Consider the following 19,048-nt stretch of genomic DNA (forward strand, 5'->3'; position numbering starts at 1 on the left):
AGCGGCCGCTGAGCCCCAGAGCAGCGCGGAAGCTCCCGGCGCTGCCGTCCCCGCTGCCTCCGCCCCCCGCGCCGGGAGGAAGGGCAGGGCAGGGCCGGCCCTCGCCTTCCTCCTCCTCCTCCTCCTCCTCCGGCGGGGCGGGGAAGTTTCTGGCACCTTCTGGCGGTGGCGGCGGAAGCGGCCGGCGGGCAGCGGGGGGAGCGGCGGCGGAGGCGGCGCCGCGGCAGCGCCATGGCCAAGTGGGGCCAGGGGGACCCGCGCTGGATCGTGGAGGAGCGGGCGGACGCCACCAACGTGAACAACTGGCACTGGTGAGTCCCTAAAACAGCAACAAATCCCCGGGATGCGGGAAGGGCCGGGGGAACGGGCGGCCGGCGCTGACCCCGCGGCTCCCGGGGCAGGACGGAGCGGGACGCGACCAGCTGGTCCAAGAGGAAGCTGAAGGAGGTGCTGGAGGGGCTGGTGGTGGAGGGCGAGGCCGGGCGCTGCGAGATCGGCGACCTCAAACACGTGGAGGGCGAAGCGTCCTGCAACAGCCGCAAAGGGAAACTCATCTTCTTCTACGAGTGGAACCTGCGCCTCAGCTGGAAAGGTACGGGGCGATCCGGGGGCCTCCGCGGGCATTGCCGGGCCCTGGCAGCGTGTCCGGGCCCGGCGGGGAGGTGGCACCGCCCGGGGCTCCGCGCTGTGCCCGCTGCCGTCGCGGCCGTCCCTCCGCAGAGCAGCCGGGCCCCGGAACGCGGGAGCTGCAGTGACTCAGTCCGGGGCTGGAGGCGATTGCGGGAGCCACGTGGGCCCGGACGGGATAAATGCGTGTTCCTAAATAACCTTGAAACCCGAGCTTGGCTTTCCCCTTCAGCCAGGCTTTTCCCACCGAGTATTCCTCGGCACTGCGTCCCCGGGCTGTCAGCACGGTTACTCACTTTGCTCTGCAAGAAGTGAATGCCTGCATTGTGGTGGCACTGACAGCAGAGTGCGGGGATGGTTCGGTGACACTGTGCCCAAATTCCAGCTCCACATTACAGCTGTGTGCTCCTCCGTGCCTCTGGGGAGCAGGAAAACCTAGGAGATGTCACATTACAGCTGTTTCCATAACCGAACTGTAGTTTACATTGAGAATTACAAATTACAGGAGGATAAAACTCTTTAGTGGGAAATAGAAATAATTCTTGATTATTTGGGGTGCTGGGGGCTGTGCCCGTGCATTTTTTTGTTGTGCCATATCCATTTGCAGTCCCAGTTCTTGGAGTTGCCCTCTGCTGTGCTTGCCCCATGACAAGTTCTTGGTTTGCAGTTTGGCTTTTGGTGATGCCAAGGAATTCTTCCCATTTATTAAATGCCTAAAACTTGACAGCACCTTGTGGCCTGTGTCTTGCACTGGAGTAAGAAGCAGGAGCAGCTGATGGAATGAGCCTGCACAGGAAATTGTCCCTGGATTGTTGTAGTGCCAAGTGACAGGCCGTGCTTCCCCAAATGCTCTCTGTATTCCTCAGCCCTGGGGTGTGGAGGCTGCCCTGACTGCAATATTGCTGAGACCAGAACAGATCTGGAATTGGAGTCTGCACCCACAATAAGAGGGGACTTTAAACTGAGTACTCTTGTTTGTTTTAGGTAGTTTTATATGTTCCAAGTGTGTTATAAACTGAGACCACACTTAGAGTTGTGGTGTAAATGTTAACAGAGAACAAGGCAAATATTAGACTCTTGTGCAGTTTAAATCCGTGTAGATAAAATAATTGTAATCAATTTTTTGACTTCTTTAGGTTCAGCTAAGATCACCTGAAGCTTTAAACAGAGGTTAGCTCAGCTTTGTGTGGTTTATTTCAGAGTATAAAGTTAGAAGCAGGCAGACAGTATTTTGTTTGTGTTTCTATGCAAGTTCTCTCTAAATGGTTTCTCTCCAAGGTGTTTATGCTGGTCAGTGTTTAGAGACAGCTCTGACTTTGCTATGCTGAGTGAATCATGGCTTTGAGAGCTTCATTTTAAATGAGTTGGCTACTACACAGCAGGAAATTCTTAAAAAAAACCCCAGAGGCTGATGATTTTCTTTTTTTTTTTTTTGTGATAGCCAGCATGTTGTGTGTTTTGAGGGCTCTAAATTAGAAGTGAGAGTTCAGATTGAACTAAAAAACTGTAATTAGTTCTACAAGTCTTCAAGGATAAGTAGGACTTCAAGCTTTGATTAAAAGGTGGGTATGTAAGGACAAATGATAAGAAACCTGAGATTTGCAGCTGGTTTGGAAAGTGCCAGGTAGGAAAAACATCGTGTTTAGCAATTTAGGTAATAAAGAAACAAGAAAGTGAGGGACTGAGTGTACTTAATGGCACTAAAATTGAGAAAAATGGCTGTTCTATCATTTTTAGAGGATGCATTGAGGATTTTAATGGATCATTCCACATTGTGGTGCAAGCTTTGTGAAAACACGTTTGTCCTTTTAAAGCAGGTATTTCACCAGTGTGTTATAGCTGGCTCTTGCTGAGATGTGTGCTTCACACTGGACTGGCAGGAAACCAAAAAATAATTTATTCTCAGGTCTGTTATTCAATTCTTCCAGTGAAATTCCACCACATAATTTGAGTGATTGATAAAAAGGTAGTAAACCTTAGTTTACATTACAGTGGTAGTGAAAATGCAGAGCTGCACCAACGTTCTGCCTGTGTCATGTGGAGCCACCAGCTCTGTTTGCTCTCTGCTTGGACTTTGCTGCCCAGCACAGCCACTGGCACTGTGAAACTTTATTTTAGAGCTGTGAAAACTGCTGGTAGGATTAGCTGACTGAAGTCAGGTTTGTGTTTTGCTCCCCAAAACTCCTTCCTGCACGCCTGCACTTCCTTTCTGGGCAGCAGCCAAAAACCAGCTGGGTTTTATTGTCTGCAGAGAGCACGTTGTGTGGTTTTCCTGTGCTGATCCTGGTGCTGGAAGAGGGCAGGGAGGAGCACCCAGAGGTGGCTTTGTGGGCCCAGGAGTGTTCAAGGATGGCATTAACCAGTCCCCAGGGCTTTACTGAGTGGCAGGTTCTCCTGGGAGACTCCAAGCTCAGGTTCTGCTGTCCCTGTGTGGCTGTGGATTAACAGCTCTGTGTGTTGTGCAACCCCTCATTGCCCCAGACCCGAGTGGGGAGGGATCTTTGCACTTTGGTTCAACAGCTCTGCACTCCTCTCCATGCCAGGAGCACCTGGGCTTTTGTTGGGTTCTGTCTTGGGGGCTCAGGCAGTCATTAAAATAATGAGAGTGATGGTCAGGGGCAGGGGAACCAGGTGGCTCCTGTGAAAGTGATTTCCCCAGAAATTCTGCATCTGCCTTGCTGATAATTCCCCTTGTGCAGTCGTGCTCAGCCCTGGGCTGTTGGAATTGGAGTTTTGCTGATGAAGCACCTTGGTAGATTTTTAATGTTCTGGCACTGAGATGACAGACCTGCCTGGTTCTCTTATTGCTTTCTGAAGAGATTTTACAGTCATCTAATTAGTGAGTTAATTTAAATAACAAAGCACTTTTGCAAGGCCAGGGGGAAGAGGCTTCAGTGTAATAGAACAAGCCTCAGACCTTCCAGTGCAATCTGAGGCAGAGCAGCACGGGGCAGCTCGGTGGGGTGGGCCTTGGCCCCGAAGGATCAGAAGTGGAGCAGAATTCCTGTCCTTGCTGACTCTTTATTGTAAAGAGTTTAAAAGTCCTATCAAGTGCTCTGAATGTGCACCTGAAGTTCCTATTTTTAAACTGTCAGTTGTATCCTTCTCCATTCTACACGTGTGTGTTTCCTGGTAAGGTTCCTGCATGTTGGGAGTTTCACACAATTAAAGAGGGAAGGGCAGCGTTGCAGGGAGCTCCTGCATGCAGAGCAGACACGTTCAGGGGAGAAGGAGATGATTTCCCCTGGCCACCCTCAGATGTCCAGGCTGTCAGAGCAGGTGGGAGCAGTGCAGGGAGCAGCTGGGCCCCTGTCCTTCCCTCGGGGCACCTGGATGGGGACACAGCTCCCAGGAGAGGCTCAGGTTGCTCTTCAGTTCCTCTAAATCAGCCTCGAGGCACCTCCCTTCAGGTAACACCTTTGTACAAATGAGTTCCACGTGTGAAACTCGTGCTGTGGGGGAAAAGAGTTTTAATGATGCACTCAAGAATTTGTTATGTTAATACAGGTACAGTCAAAGAGTCTGGTGAGAAACATAAGGGATCTGTTGAAATTCCTAACCTGTCAGAAGAAAATGAGGTAGATGATACAGAGGTAGGTGTGCAACACTGGTATGGCTCTATAGGTCCACAGTTCTTAAATAAAATTAATCAACATCAGGCATCATATTTTGATTTATCCTGTTATTAAGTGGGGTAATTACTATGTGGATAGTTTATTTCATGCTTTTGTTTATTATACTTTGAATAATGCCTTATTCTGTTCTCAAATTTACCAGTGAGAAATGTGCAGTTTGCTTTGCTAATGAATGACTGTGATAATATTTTAACTACAAATTTGAGAAGAACTCTGCTTGGAGTCTTAAAAAAACCCAAACCAACACAGCAAACCCTAAGACCTCAGGGAAATCTCTGTGTTGGCTGGATAATAGTGGGTACTGGGCTCCCACAGATCCTTCAGCCTCTGCTGAGAAGCAGCTCTTGGCTGAACTAGACTGAGTGGAGATACTACATTTATTTAATGTGTTAAGAGGACTTGCTTTTAGCAAAGGTTGGCTCCCCCAAGATCATGAATTGGAAATTGCAGCTGTCCTCTGAGCATAGCAAACAAAGCCTAACACTTTCCTTTGTTGCCAGATCCCAAAGGCTCATGGCTGGGGTCTCATAAACGCTGTCATTTTTTCTGTTTCTAGATAAATGTTAGCAAGAAGAAAGGGGAAGGGGATGTTCTGAAGGAGCTGATGAGAACTGAAGGAACCACCAAAGTCAGAGAGGCCCTGAGGGACTACCTGAAAGCACTTAAAACAGGTAAATGGAGCCAGGTGGATTAATCAGCACCTTGGAGTGTCCTGTGCAGGTGCCTCTCCCGAAGGCCTTGCTCAGACAGTGCCAAAGCCCTGGGTTTGTACTGCTGTGATCTTTGATTGTCACCAGCTGACTTCAGTCAGTCCTGACACTCAGGATCTGGTTTTGCTCTGAAAGTGGCCGTGTCCAGAAGGTTCTGCAGTGACTGAGGCTGTGCTGGGTCACACAGGCCCTGCCAGGGCTCAGCTTGGCCCTACCTGGACTGGCCAATATTAGGATTTCTTTTTGTTGTCTGATTTTAAAAAACTGCCTTCCTTGCTGAACTGCTGCCTTATTTTTGTGACCCTTTGTTTTAGTTATTAATTAAATTAGTTATTTTCTAGAATTTCTGAAATGCTGTCTTTATTTCTGTTCTTTACTCTATAAATTAATTTTCTGGTCATCTTTAAGCTTGGCATTATCATTTGAGATTCTAAGGCTTTATTATCCTAAACTTACTAAATTTATAAATTTTCACTTGTTCTTCTGAACCAAAGGTGAACCAAATTTAATTTTTCCTTTTTTTTTTTTTCTTTTGAACTCTGGTATTTTTGTGAATGACAGCTGTTTCCAAGAACTAGGAAAGTATGCTCAAAAAATTGATGCATTTACAGCTGGTAGTCAGAATGTTATCAGGTACATCTCTGATTGTGAAATACTTTGTTCAATTATTACCTCTTTGTTAAATGCTGTGTAATTTTCCCAAGTTGGATGCACCAGTTTTTGGCTTGAGAAATTACTGTGTATGATTTTTAGGGTATCCAAAGATTCTTTAACTCTGGAAGCTCAAAGGGCAGCAGCCTCTGACAGTGATGGCTCCATTCTGGACTGAGTTTCACTCCAGCCTTCTGCCAAACTTTTAGAAGAATTTCTTTGGGTCTTATTTCTCTTTGATCTGAACATCTGCTGTGCTGCCAGAAGTCTGTGCAGATGTTTCTGATTTGGGGGCAGGTAACTTGGAAAAGCCTTTTGAAGGGAAATTGCTGTTAGGGCTGTTCCTGATGGAAGCCAAAGAGTAAACTGGGGAAGCTGGATTGAGTTTCATGTCCTGCTCAGTTTTACCCATTCTCCAGGGCTGTGGTGATCTTCACTGAGTCTCTGAATGTCAGGGGGGTTGAACAGCTCAATTTCACACTGAGAAGTGCTTTTCTTCATTTCAGAGTTCACCTTGGGAATGATTCTGCCAACCAAAGCTGCTGTAGGTCAGGAACTGGCCACGGAGCGAAAACCAAGCGGGAGCCCTGTGCAGGTGTGTTGGCTTCAGGTTCTCCCCCTGAATTCAGTGACTCCTGAGTAACAAAACTGCTGAGGAAATGCAGAACTACAGTGTGCAATTGCATGTGTTCACAGCCTGTGCTTGAGAAGGTGCAGGTGGCAACCCCCTTGCCCTGCCAGCACTTTGAAGGGTCCAGATCTCACACTAATTCTCATTCCTGGGAATGTATCTTTGCTTTGCAGGACTCTGTTACACCACAGGCTCTGGATATGGTTGGAGTAAAAATTCCAACAGTGAGGATACAGATGAGGGAAGTCTTCAACTCTCCAGCTGATGAACTGTACAGCATCTTCACAAAGAAGGAAGTAAGTGATCCTTTCAGGAGGCATTTTAACTGAATGTGGCTGTTGATGCTGCTGAAGAGTTATGTGAATAATGAACACATCACAGTGTTGAGCACAAATTCCATTTGATGAGAGTTTATTAGCCTGCCTTAGAAATTTTTTTTGCCAATTGTTCCCTTAACAAAGTGAAGCTGCATTGTTCTGTGGTTTGGGTGCTGTCCCTAACAAAAGCTTTGCTCTTTGATGTTGGTGTTATTGAGGAGCCTGAAGGACTCAGTAATGGCACTGCTGCTACCCACAGCTTAATTAGATTAATTACTGCAGGTGATGATACTGTTGTTTATAGGGTATGAAACACACAATCACTAATTTTGGGTTTGTGGCCTTTAAGGGAGTCTGGGCTGGTATTGGAGAACTTTAAATTACCACCCCAGGGCCACCTCTGGGACCAGAAATGGCTCTGATTCCTGCAGCTCCCCTCAGCCTGGTGCATTTTGTGTTTTTCCTTTTTTTTTAGTTGGTACAGAAGTTCTCCAAGTGCCCAGCTGTGATTGAAGCAGAGAAAGGAGGCAAACTCCAGATGTTTGAGGGCTGTGTCAGTGGTGAATACACAGAACTGGTAAAAAGCTCCTGCTCTACTTTAAAAAGGGAAGGGAGGGTGGTTCCTTCTCTGAGCTAAAAAGCAGCATAAATTTGTGAATTTGAGCTTCTCTAGTGAGTATTTCAGTTCCTCTCTATTTCACAGCCAAACAGTTGGTCTGTTTTTGTGTGGGACTGACCACACCTAAGGACCTGCACAGGGAGCAGAAAACCCAGCACAATTCTTTGTAACTGAGAGGAGGAAGGTTTAAGGTTTGTCAACCAAATCCCTCTTTTTAACTGGGGAATTGATCTCTGTTCTATTCAGGGCAAGTGTTACCCTGTCCCAACTGAATGCTGGTGCAAATAGAAGGGAAAAACCTGATAATTAGAGCTCAGCTGCATTTTTGAAATGTCCTAAAAACCATTTTCATCTGCAGGAGTGCCTGACTTGTGTGTTGGGCCAGGCTGGGTTGTGTAACACCATCTCTCAGTCACACTTTGAAATTTCAGTGGGGAAAACTGGGCTTGTCCTTGTTTCCTGCAAGAAAATCAGTGTTTTATGTGCAGTACCCAGTGAGTCCTGGTCTTTTCCCACAGCAGAAACACAACAGTGGAATGCAGCACGCTGAGAGCTCCATGAAAACAATTTTTTATTTCAAAACCCAGACCCCAATCTTGCTCTTGTGTACATGCACGTGTCCAGAATGCCATCAGCTGCTGCTCCTCTCCCTGTGTTTGAGGGAGAACTGGGATGGGAATTCTCTCAGGTCTAACAAGGAGAACCTCCCTCTCTTCCCCAGGTGCCAAGCCAAAGACTGGTCCTGAAGTGGCGGTGTAGGAGCTGGCCTGAGGGTGAGTTTTCCCACATCTCTGGTGCTGCAGGCTCCTGTGCAGGGAGAAGAACCAGTCCTGGCAGGGACCAGCCTGGGCTGGACATCCAGCCCTTGGTCCCTGGCCTTGTGAAAGAGGCAGAGCAGAGAGGGAACCAGCAGCAACAAATGGCAAATTTTTCTTTCTTTAAAAAGCTCCTGACTGAAGGGTCCTGTTCTCTTCCCTCAGAACATTATGCAACTGTGGCCTTGACCTTCCAGGACCTGGCGGCTCAGTCAGAGCTGGAGCTGGAATGCAAAGGGGTTCCTGTCTCCCATGAAGAGAGCACAAGACAATGTTGGAAGAAGCAGTATTTTGAAGAAATACATCTTTTACTGCAGCAATCAAAAGACAGCATGGAATGATAACAGCACTGTAGTTTTGTTAGGGCATTACTTTTTATACTTTGTTAACATTTGGTTTTCTAAAAAAAAAAGAAAAAAATATAATTTATTTGTGGGAAGAATAAAGACCCACCTCTATGAGACTGTACATAGTTTAAGCACTATTTATGGGTTTTTAGGGAATGAGAGGCAAGTCAGACTGTGTACATCAATAGCTTTACCTGGGGACAGTGATCTCTGTTCTGCTTGCCTGGAACTTCAGAGTGATAATGATCCAGTTGCAGTGAACCCTGCCCTCAGAGGCAGGTGAGCTACACCATCAATAGAAGCATTTCCAGTTCCTTAACATTCAGTGTATCAAGTGGCAGAATTAAATCCCTGTAGGAGACGGAGTTCCCAGCAGAGGTGAGCTGCAAGGGATTACAAAACTGCTGATCCACTTCAAGAAATGGGGGTGTCATTTACAGCCTCTGTGGAATACTTGCTAGGTGCTTTTAACTGCAGACTCTTGGCAGCTGCAGTCTTAGGAAGATAATTAACAATGTCATGTAATTATTAGGTCTGCATGCACTGTACTCCCTTCCTTGACCTCGGTGTGACATTTATTTAGCAAGAAACAAACAGTAGTAGTGCTTTCTTCCTGCAGTTCTGTAAAACCTTCCACTGCAATGATTCACAGCCCTCTGCAATGCTGTACCTCAAAGAGAACAACTGTAAAGAGAATTTTGACAGGAACAGATTGTAATTCCTAATTAAACCATCTCGAGGTGAGCAAGGATGACTTAGGTCTCAAATGCTTTATAAATAAAGTGTACAGATAATATATGCAATCTGAAACAATTTGACCACAATAGGGCAGGCTGCTTTTGGAAAACATGCTTGGCTCAATAAAACTATGATTTTACATCAAGCTGATTTTCTCCATAGACTGATACTGCCACACTAACTAAGTTTCTCAGAAGTTAAGTCCTGTATATTTTATTTTGACAGAGTGCCAACACATGGCAACCTTACCACCCAAAAAGCTTCCATCATCCTGAGGAGACAGAGGTGCTGCTCCCTGCTAGAGGCCAGGCTCTCCTGAAACGTTTGCAGTCAGTTGTTAACCCCTCTGAACCGAGGTGAGCTCTGTGTAGTGGAAAGAACAAAGTCCCCACAGGGACAGGAGAGGCTCAGAGCACTCCCTGGGGGCTCTGTTTTAAGTGCCCAGGTGCTGGGTGGGGAGCAGCCTCTTGAGAAATGTTGGATTTTAGCATCTGTTTCTGAATGCTCCAAATTTAGTTACCTTTTTCCCCCTCAATATTTAAGGAAGAAAAGCCTGATGTCTTGAATCCAGAAATGGTTCAGGGTAGGGGTTGACAAAGGGAAATGAAGGTCTAAGACAGTTCAGGCTTCAGCAGGTTTTTGGGTAGATGGTTGAAGAGATACTGCAATATTTCATCCTTGAGAGCAGGTGGCTCTGTGCAATTCCACCTTCCTTCAGACAGTGAAAGTGCAGCCCCAGTACTCCCAGGGCACTGTGCTTCCTCATCACTGAAATCCCCTGGTTTTCCTGGCTCCCTGCCCTCACTGGTGGTGAAAAAGACAGGACTTACTTGTGCTTCCAGTGTTGCAGTCCCTGCTCCATGTGTGAGGCTGCCAAAACCCCTGGACAATGAGGAGGAGCTGCTCCATTCCCCTCTGAAACTGGTGCTAAAATTTATCCTGGACTTCCCAATTAAAAATGTTAGATGGTAATTCTCTGAGAAGGACAAAGAGAAAAACAGTACAATGGCAAAGACATTGTTTGTAAGATAATGGCCAAAATTCTTGACAGATCTCAGCACTTCAAGTGCCACAGGAGAGGCTGCCTGTGCATGGAGAAGGTATTTAAAAGCTTCATTTTGAAGGGGTTAAATGGGAGGTAGAAATAAGTAATAATAAATGGGAAATGGGATAAAACCTGGAAGCAAATCAAAGCTTTTAAGAGATTGAGGAAGCCAGTGGAAGATGAAAGGGTTTAGGGTTAAAGGGTTTTCAAAGGTGAGATAAGGGAACATCTTTAAAGGCAGAAAAATACAAACCAGAAAACTGATTTAAAGTGAGAGAAGGGGAATAGAATGGAAGAAATAATGACTTACAGAGCACAGGAGGTGAGGGAGACAGAGGACAAACACCTGGAAACAGGCTCTGGAAAATGAAAACACCTTTGTGCAGGTACTGTTTACTTCTGTTCAAAAAACTACTGCAAAAAAGGTCCCTGTAAAAACTGCAGGAATACTCAAGGGGGAAATTAGGAGGTAAGGGAAGAGCAGTGAGAGTAATCATATTTCTGTTAATCCTGACATGATTAATGGTGCAGCATTTGTGTATCTTTTATGAAATCATAAAGCAACAGGCAGCAGCTCAGGCACCATCCCAACTGCACAGTGTTAATAAGGCTGATTAATTAATTAATTAAGAAAACTACTCACCCAGACGGGTTTCAACAGCTGCTCCAGCTCAGGTTTCCATCCATAGGCCAATGTTTTCCTTGACAGAAAAATTTTGATTGTAGAAGTCTTGACTATGACTAGAAGCTGTTGATGATTTCTCTGGAGTTACAATCTGGGGAAAGCTAATCAGAAAAAGTAATAAAATTATTCCCAAAGAGAACAAAACCATAGTTATTTAATGTCTGAATAATGAGGATACCAACTTAGGCACTTACCAGTGTCAGCAGTGTCTGTAAATGCAGGATAAAAACGCATTTAAATTTGTAAACTTTGAAGACAAACTAATTAGAGAACATTGAAACCAATGAGAGTAAATTCAAAGGGAGCAAGAGCATCACAGACTCAAGGAGAAGCAAGTGATGCAAAACTGCAGTGAGGGTAGATGGAATGAAAGAACTTTGAAGAAAAAAGACCAAGGCAGATGAAGATAATTGAAAAACAAATGAGCAACTGGAAAATGAAGCTGAAAATGGAGTTTAATCAGATATTGGAACCAGCAGCATTGACAGTCCAAAAGGTCACATAGGAAACTGGTATTACTCAGAAATAACAGGGGGAAGTATCATGGGAGGGATGATAAAGTCACTCCAGGGGTGCAGAAGCTGTCAGAAAGTGAGGGGCACAGCCAGAGACAGCAGAGGGAAAAAAGAAAAGTCTGTAAATGGTGCAGGAGAGAAATTGTACAAGAGATGTTAAAATCAGGGAAATGAGATGCCAGGTTCCCCTGGCTTTTGACAGCACTTCAGGTTCCAACACAAGCACCAGTCCCTGTCCACTGTGAGGCTGAGCACTGTGCACACTGAACAAGCACCAAAATCTCCATCAAATCTGAACTCTGCCCATCATTTCTCTCTGCTGCTCTGTCCCTTAGGAAGTTCTTTGCTGAGAAATCCAAAGACTGAAGCAACATATTATAAACCAATGAAAAGTCATCACAATCAGTTTAATGAAGTGCACAGAATAGCAATTGATCATGTCAATAAAAATAAAACAATTAATTTTACATCAAGTGTGCTTTATTTCCTCCACAGGTATTCTGTTAAATAAAGCACCATATATATACTGCCAGGCCACAGCTAAAGAGGATTCTTTACAGAATCAAATTTCTTGTGGTTGTTTAGTATACAAGTAAACTTAATTTTGATAATAAGAACCACAGCGATCTGAGGCAATCTGCCTCGATTATAAGGTACAAAACTGGCACAGAGGACACCATATTATACACAGTAAAAATGCCATAAGTTTAAATTACATCATACAGGGCCAGGAGGCCCTGTCTCCCAGACAGCCATATTAAATGAAAGCCACTACAGTGAACTCTTAATTACATAAAACATAGCCATTATCTGATTGCCCTTTAAGAAAGTGTACGGTAGATGCAAAATAAAATAAAATTTAAAAAAAATAATCTCGAGTTCTGCCTGACCAAGAATTAAGCATATAAATCTATCTTGCCATTCAAGCAGAGAGCACTGGACAAACTGAAGCACAAAACAGAAATAAGCAAAACTTATACAAACAGCATTTTTTGGAGGGGGAGAAGGATTTAAAAAAAAAAAAAATAAAAAGAAGACTTAAAAGCAGACATGCTCCATCTAATGTCAAGAAGCAGCTTGGTTTCCTTTCCCGGATATCCGTGTGACCACGTGAATCGTAGACTCAATGGTCCTGCACAGGATGTCTAAAATGTCATGCTGCTGCATGTGACTAAAAAGTCCTCTGGAATGGCCACAACTGATTGATAAATTACTGTCGGGGTCCTGGGGCGGTAAGGCTTGGCCATCGCAGCTCCGCAAGTCCGCCAGGTCGGATAAAACCGCCGAGATGGACGTGGAGGGGAACTCCGGGTCCTCCTCGGCCCCCGCGGCCTCCTTGGCCGCCTGCAGCTCTTTGAGCTCTCTGCACTCCTCGAATTTCCCCGGCCCGGGGCCGGGCTGCTCCTCGTGCTGCGCGGCCTCCTCGGGGAACGGCGCCTCCATCCTGAACTCCCGGCCCGAGGCGCTCCCGGGGGACGGCGGCTCCTGCTCCGTGCCGGGGTCAATGATGGACGAGTCCCGGGTCTCGTTGTCCGAGGCGCTGCTGGGGGTCAGCGCCTCGCGGGGCTCGCCCTTGGCGTCGCCGGTGTCCCCGGTGTGCTCCTCGTCGCTGCTCACCCGCCGCCGCTTCACCGGCGTGGCTCCCTCGTCATCTGCGGGGACACGGCACTACTGTCACAGCCAGCCACCCTGCTCCGCTCAGCGCGGCTGCAAACACGCACCTCCTCCTCACAGAGCCTGTGCGCGCACAAACTGCAGCTCCGGCGGAAAATGGGATTCTCCTGGACTACTGGGATTGGGATTTTGGGTACTACTGGGATTGGGCCATTCCCCGGCCCACCCTGTATTCTTGTAACAAAATAACCTATTGCATTAATTTGAGAAAAGGCTCATTAGTGCAACACCAAACCTTTTCAGGAACACTGCTCACAACCCCACCCTTCTGCACACAGCACTTCAGCCAACACTCATCTCCTCACAGAGAGTCTGTGCCGTTCACAAACTTTAGCTCCATCATAAAATGGGATTTTTGTGTACTACTAGGATTTGGAGCTAGCAAATGGCCCACCCTGTACTTTGTATAACAAAATAACATTACATGAATTTGATATAAGTTCATTAGTGCAACACCAAACCTTTAGTTTTTCTTTCTTTGGCTTCTTGCTCTTGTAATGAGTTCCTCTGTTGCTGACAAGCTCTACATTTGTTTAAGAGCTCTTGTAAAGTTGGGATCAGGGCCGAGTTGAGCTGTTTGGGAGTGTGCACCGAAAGCAGCAAGGCAAGTGCTCGGAGGTCCTGGAACAGAGAAACAAACTTGAGGCTTACTTCAGACTGGTGCTTGATGAATCCTGCCCACAGAGACTGCAGTAAGGAGATGCTGCTGTTCATGTTGTGAGCAGCCCAAAGATCCCTTCTGGATCTGTCTGCTGACCTGAACACAGATCTGTCCTGGAGGTGACAATGCCCTGCTCAGACACAAAACCTTGCTGGGTCACAGCACTCCCACCATTAATGCTCCCCACAGCCAGGTGAATATTCCCAACTTCCCATGGCCCCTCCAGGAGCTCAGCTGGGGCAGGGAGTGCCTAACACCTGGCACAGGGCACTGAGGAGTTTCTGGAGGGAATGAGCTGCCTCGTGTTCCTTAGCAAAGACTCACCCCGTTTAATGTAGAGCTTGCTTTGGAAATTTCAACTCTCTGGTTGCTGAAGTCAGATTCTAGGCTTTGATACTGATTTATTAGGTTTGTAATTAAAGTGTTGATTAAGTTGGCACAGTTTGCTTCAGAAAATACCTGCCCTTGCACCTGTGGAAACAAAGTATTTTTTTTAAAGCCACAAAAAATTGGAACTGTGAGAACAGAATCGAAAAAGGAAGCAGCATCAGTGCCTGCATTCCTTGGAGTAATAATTACTGCTAAAAGACCACATACCTTGAGGAGAAAATGTGTCAGGAAGGTGTAGACAATGTTGTTGTTAAGAAAGGTCCTTTCATCCATCAGAATACATTTGATATATTCTGCAAAAACTGGATCTTCACAGAGGAGCTTCACGCAGTTCTTGGACATTGCAGACTGGCAGGGAGAGAGAAGGTGGCAGAGTCAGCTCTGGAACTGCAGCCAGGCCCACTGAGGAATAGCTCAGCTCTCTCAGATGCCAGTGAATGGTACAAATCAATTACTGACAATTCTTCCTCCCCACTTTCCTGTGATGAGGCTCCTTCCCCAGAAAGGCCAGTTTATCCCCAGCAGTGTGTGACAGGGACAGAGCCTCCTGATCTGTGAGCCAAGCAAGGCTCCTCTGCAATCACACCCAGACTTCGACACCTCATTTTTCCTCCATCATCCCAGTGTTTGTGCTACATGAAAAGCTGGAATTTCAGAGGCAGGATGAGATGATTTCTGCACACCCATCACCATTACTGGGGGGAGCTGCTGTGTTAAGCTTTTGCAGGATGTACAGGGAGCAATCAGAATTTACCAGACTTTGATTTAGCAGGGCTTCTCAGACAGCAGTCACACAGGCAGAATATTTTACTGAACACCACCCACCAGTTAGAGCTGTGGGCTCTTTGTTCCACATTCAGTGTGTTTTCCCTCTGTTTCCATTCTGGTGGTTCTGACTCTTACCTGAGTCTGGCACAGCTCAGTCCAGAGTTTGGGGAAGAGTGCAAGGTGAAGGGGCAAACCTTCATAAGCAACCAGGACACCTGCAATGGCATGAGGGAACAAGTCAGTGTGGGAGAACTTCGTGGGACACAGGCCAATTCCTCAGAAAAGCAGTGCCAGGGTGCCCTGTCATTTTATAGGATCACATTCCAAGCGTTTTGTATGATCAGAAAGCTGCAGTGTCTGTGAGGTTTTCCCAGTCCATTTCATAACCACGTTGGGAAAGTGTGACAAACAACAAGCAGATGGGTGATTCAGGGGATAAAAGGACATTCTCTCATTGCTCTTTGGATGACATTATTGGTGTGACACTCTGGTCTGTGCACACTGAGGAACTCGCCCTTGGGGTTGTGGGGGAGCACAAAAATTAGAATATTGTCAGTTAATTGCCATTGCTGAGATGCTGAGGATTCAGGATGTGATCCAAAGCCATTTAAACTGCCAATCACCCAGACACAGCCTTAGTGAGTCCTGTATTAAACTCTTAAATGTACAATAAGACTGAATCCTCAGTGGTTACCTCAGTCTTTTCTGGACAAGCCCAAAACATTTCAGTCATGTGGGTAAGGCTGCACTTTCTTATACACAGATTTACAGCTTTGTGGATAAAAATATTACCCAAAACCAGTTTCACAAGTTTTCCTTAAAAACTCTGAATAGAAAACTTAGCGCAGAAGGACTCAGAGCTATCACACACAAAATCCTGTGGCTGTTTCACCTGGATACTTACTCATTTTCACTAAAGTTTCAGTAAACTTTTCACAGTTGATTGCAACCCGACACAGGAGGTGGATGAACTGGTGGTAGGAGAAGAAATAGTCCAGCAGCATCCGGTCGTAAACATCGTCCTTGCCCTGCAGATTTAAGGGAGCCTCATTTAACCTCCAAGCCTCCAAAGGCACCAAAGCCACAGCTCCCAGTGCCCTGAGCATCCCCTGCCTGCCACCTGCCCTGCAATGCTCCATCCTGGGCTACAGGAGAACACTGGGAGCCTCCAGGTGCCTCCTCAGCCAGCCCCTGGCAAGCACCAGGGTGTGATGGAGGAGGGAAGCCAAATGCAATTCCTGCCAGGAAAATCTTATTGGAGGGTTCTGAGCCAGCACCCAGAGGGTGCAAAGCTGTGCAAATGGCACGGCTTGAAGAGGACAGGAAAGAACAGAGTAAGTTTGTATCACATACAGACACCTAAATATATATACACACTACTGCTTTTTAAATCATAGCTTGTCAGCTGTGATCTGTAGAAACCAGAATTTTCTCAAGACTGAGCTTCAGAGAATTTTCATGAATGTCTCAAGCCCAATGATACACATATGTGGATATTTTAATATTTTTGGACATACATAAGCTTAAAGTGGCATCAGCCAGAGGAATGGCATCAGAGAGCCACGAGGAAACCTCGAAAACTCAAGCAAAAGATGCAACCTTATACAAAGCAACTGAATGCAAAACAAGCATGCAAACCCACAGGGCAATGTGACCGTGGATGTGGTTCCACAGCTTTAAAAATATTCTCCTTCCTAATGTATTAGGAATTGGATATAAAGGGTGAAATACTGTCACGTAATATGACAACTTTCTGTATTTACATTATGTAGTGTCACTTCTGGCTGCACGATGGGGAAACCCACTAGAGGCAGTTTGTGGCTCTCTACCATCCTTTCAAACACTGGATTTCTGGCTCTACCATCTTTTCAAACACAGTCAATTTGATGGTGCACAAATAGACACAGCATCATTCTGAAAGCTTTAAAAAAGAAGGGTTACTTACCCTACAGTAACCGTGCTTCTTCGAAATGTGTTGCCCACACAGATTCCCATCTACGTGCACATAGGCCCCATGTGCAGGAGATTGGATTCTTTCTGAATAGCTGTGTCCACTGGGGCTGTGCCTGCACCCAGTGTGTCCTTGCGACCACTGTACCTGAGGGCACAAGGGGTATGGCGGCTTCAACCACCACTCAATTCCTTCACCCAAAAGAATCCCCTAGGACAGGACTCGGAATTAGCACAGCAGGAGGAGCACAGAATCTGTGTGGACAAAGCATCTTGAAGAACCACAGTTACCGGACAGCAAGTAACCAGTTCTCCTGCTTCAAATGATTGTCCATACATATTCCTTTTTGGGTGGGATTCACCTGACCTGACTTTAGCTATCTAAAATCTACAGCCACTGCTGCTCCCTGCACGCCGTGGTGCCTGGGACAGCAAGGAGGGGAGCTCTTTCTCTCCTTCCCAGGGTAACTATTCATGGCAGGAGCCCCAGGAGGAGCCCCAGGAAGAGCTGGATGAGACCTTTTAGATAGGCAAAGTGACGTGAGCTGAATCCCACCGTTGCTGCAGCTGTAACAACGGGATGTGGCGAGTCACTACGGAGCAGCCCCACCAAGCTGGCATCCCATCAGGAAGCCCACAGAAGGGAAAATGGGAAGTGAAAAGACTTAAAGCCCTTTATGACATTTCAGGCACTGGATTTTACCCAAACAAATAGCAGATTATGCCTCAGCCCCAGCTGAATGGACTCTAAAATGGAACCTGCGGGGTCTCCTTGGCTGTCTGGAAATAAATCTTAAAGTAGTGTGAAACCCATCTAGACAATCCCTGGGTGGTGCCTCAATTTCCTTTATAAATGCCACAGACAGAGTGGGAAACTACCAGAACGTGTGCAATGGGTTTTTTTCCTACCACAAGGCCCAAACCCTTATGGTGCCTGCAGTATGAAGCTGTGTATCCCCAAGGGCAGGGAAATGGTGCTTCTCAAGTGCACATCTAGAATGGAGTATATGAGGACAACACATCTTGAAGAAGAATTATGCTTTGTTTACAAAGAAAAGGTAAATGCATTGAGCTACTGGATTCTGCCAACACCTTTATACAAATGGGAAAACAACAGAGAAATGATTCTTTCTAGGACCACTTGTTTACATACCTTGCTGGCTTCCACCATGGTGGGCAAGAGGCACATGTTGAGCTCGGGCCGTGGAGGACGAATATTGCTTTTCCCCCCTATTAATTTCAAATTTTCACGACATGGAAAATAAGGTCCAAGAGACACTGTAGTGTAAGTTCGGATAAAATAGGGATAATATTAAAAAGGTCAATATTTGACATCAGCAAGGAACAGGATAGAGTAATAACAGTGTAAGAGAACTTCAAAAGACAATCACTGAAATACCTACTTGGGATATTACTGTGGTGGTATGTACAATGATTGTGCTGTAGAAATGGAACCAGAGTATGTAGGAAATCATGAGGACTTAAAAGTACAAGCTCCTTGAGGACATCTACAAACAAAAAGTTGTTTTTGCTATTACAAATTGTTATTTCTTAACAGCAAACAGTTCAACTTAAGGCTCATACATTTGCAAACTCTCTCTCGTATCCCTTCTGCCGTGAGCAGCACCTGAGTGTGACACCCCTGGCTCCATCCCAACTCCCTTCACCTCTGCCCTGGGAGAGACCCTGCTCAGTGCTGCAGCAACCACCAGGGAGGGGCCAGCTTGGACAGGGAGAACCTCTGCACAATTACCCTCTTTGCTTCTTCTTTAACAGAGCAGGTCTGATGCCTGGAAAAGGGCAACCAGCAGCAGTCAGGAGCACAACGAGAAAATACTCAAAATAGGGGGAAATGCATACAAATCACACACAAAAAGGGTTCTGGACACAGTGTTAGGCCTTTACCAGCAATCCATTAAAGAATATTAGAAAAGTCTAAGCTAGAAAAAACCTGGGCCTTTCTGAAATAGCTCTGCTAATGCAAGAGAGGCATTTGTATGCATTATCTGTGTCTACACTTTAAAAAGCAAATCCATTCCCCTCTACAGGCTATTTATGCTTTAGTTCCACTACTGCACTTCACAGTACTGAATCATAAAAATTAACAGGAAAAGCTGTTTCTCAGAATAACTTGGTTTCCACGCTCCCTTCTGAGGGGAGCTTTAGTTCCTGTTTGAATTTTAATGTCAGATTTAGGGTTTGACTCTAAACTCAGCCACACCTGAACTGAGGAGCTCCTCCTCAGTCATGCCCCTTATCAGGTGGCCAAT

The 19,048-nt window shown here is 46.0% G+C and overlaps 2 protein-coding genes across 11 annotated transcripts in view; one reads left to right on the forward strand and one right to left on the reverse strand.

The window, feature by feature from the left end:
• Positions 1–129: 129 nt before the first annotated feature.
• On the forward strand, positions 130–9,235 carry LOC129119026 (activator of 90 kDa heat shock protein ATPase homolog 2-like). The gene is made up of 9 exons (XM_054630734.2): positions 130–311; positions 402–592; positions 4,135–4,220; positions 4,819–4,933; positions 6,130–6,218; positions 6,428–6,550; positions 7,047–7,148; positions 7,912–7,963; positions 8,171–9,235. Exons 1-9 carry the CDS (start codon positions 232–234, stop codon positions 8,344–8,346), a joined length of 1,014 nt encoding a protein of 337 aa, XP_054486709.1. The 5' UTR covers positions 130–231; the 3' UTR covers positions 8,347–9,235.
• Positions 9,236–11,721: 2,486 nt separating this feature from the next.
• The window catches only part of USP34 (ubiquitin specific peptidase 34), a 118,517-nt gene continuing 111,190 nt past the window's right edge, over positions 11,722–19,048 (reverse strand). For 5 of the 10 annotated variants that reach the window (XM_077176271.1, XM_077176263.1, XM_077176264.1 and 2 more), the window contains exons 73-81: positions 18,182–18,286; positions 17,932–18,056; positions 16,774–16,926; positions 15,733–15,856; positions 14,964–15,043; positions 14,268–14,408; positions 13,995–14,141; positions 13,471–13,630; positions 11,722–12,987 (exon numbers count right to left, since the gene is read on the reverse strand). In XM_077176271.1, the coding sequence (XP_077032386.1) occupies positions 12,401–12,987; positions 13,471–13,630; positions 13,995–14,141; positions 14,268–14,408; positions 14,964–15,043; positions 15,733–15,856; positions 16,774–16,926; positions 17,932–18,056; positions 18,182–18,286 (1,622 nt within the window). In that variant the 3' untranslated portion in view covers positions 11,722–12,400. The remainder of the gene's footprint in view (positions 12,988–13,470; positions 13,631–13,994; positions 14,142–14,267; positions 14,409–14,963; positions 15,044–15,732; positions 15,857–16,773; positions 16,927–17,931; positions 18,057–18,181; positions 18,287–19,048) is intronic. The other 5 variants (XM_077176269.1, XM_054630735.2, XM_077176267.1 and 2 more) reach the window with 3 other exon arrangements.

This window comes from Agelaius phoeniceus, chromosome 3 (genome assembly GCF_051311805.1).
Source record: "Agelaius phoeniceus isolate bAgePho1 chromosome 3, bAgePho1.hap1, whole genome shotgun sequence".
Taxonomy (NCBI): Eukaryota; Metazoa; Chordata; class Aves; order Passeriformes; family Icteridae; genus Agelaius; species Agelaius phoeniceus.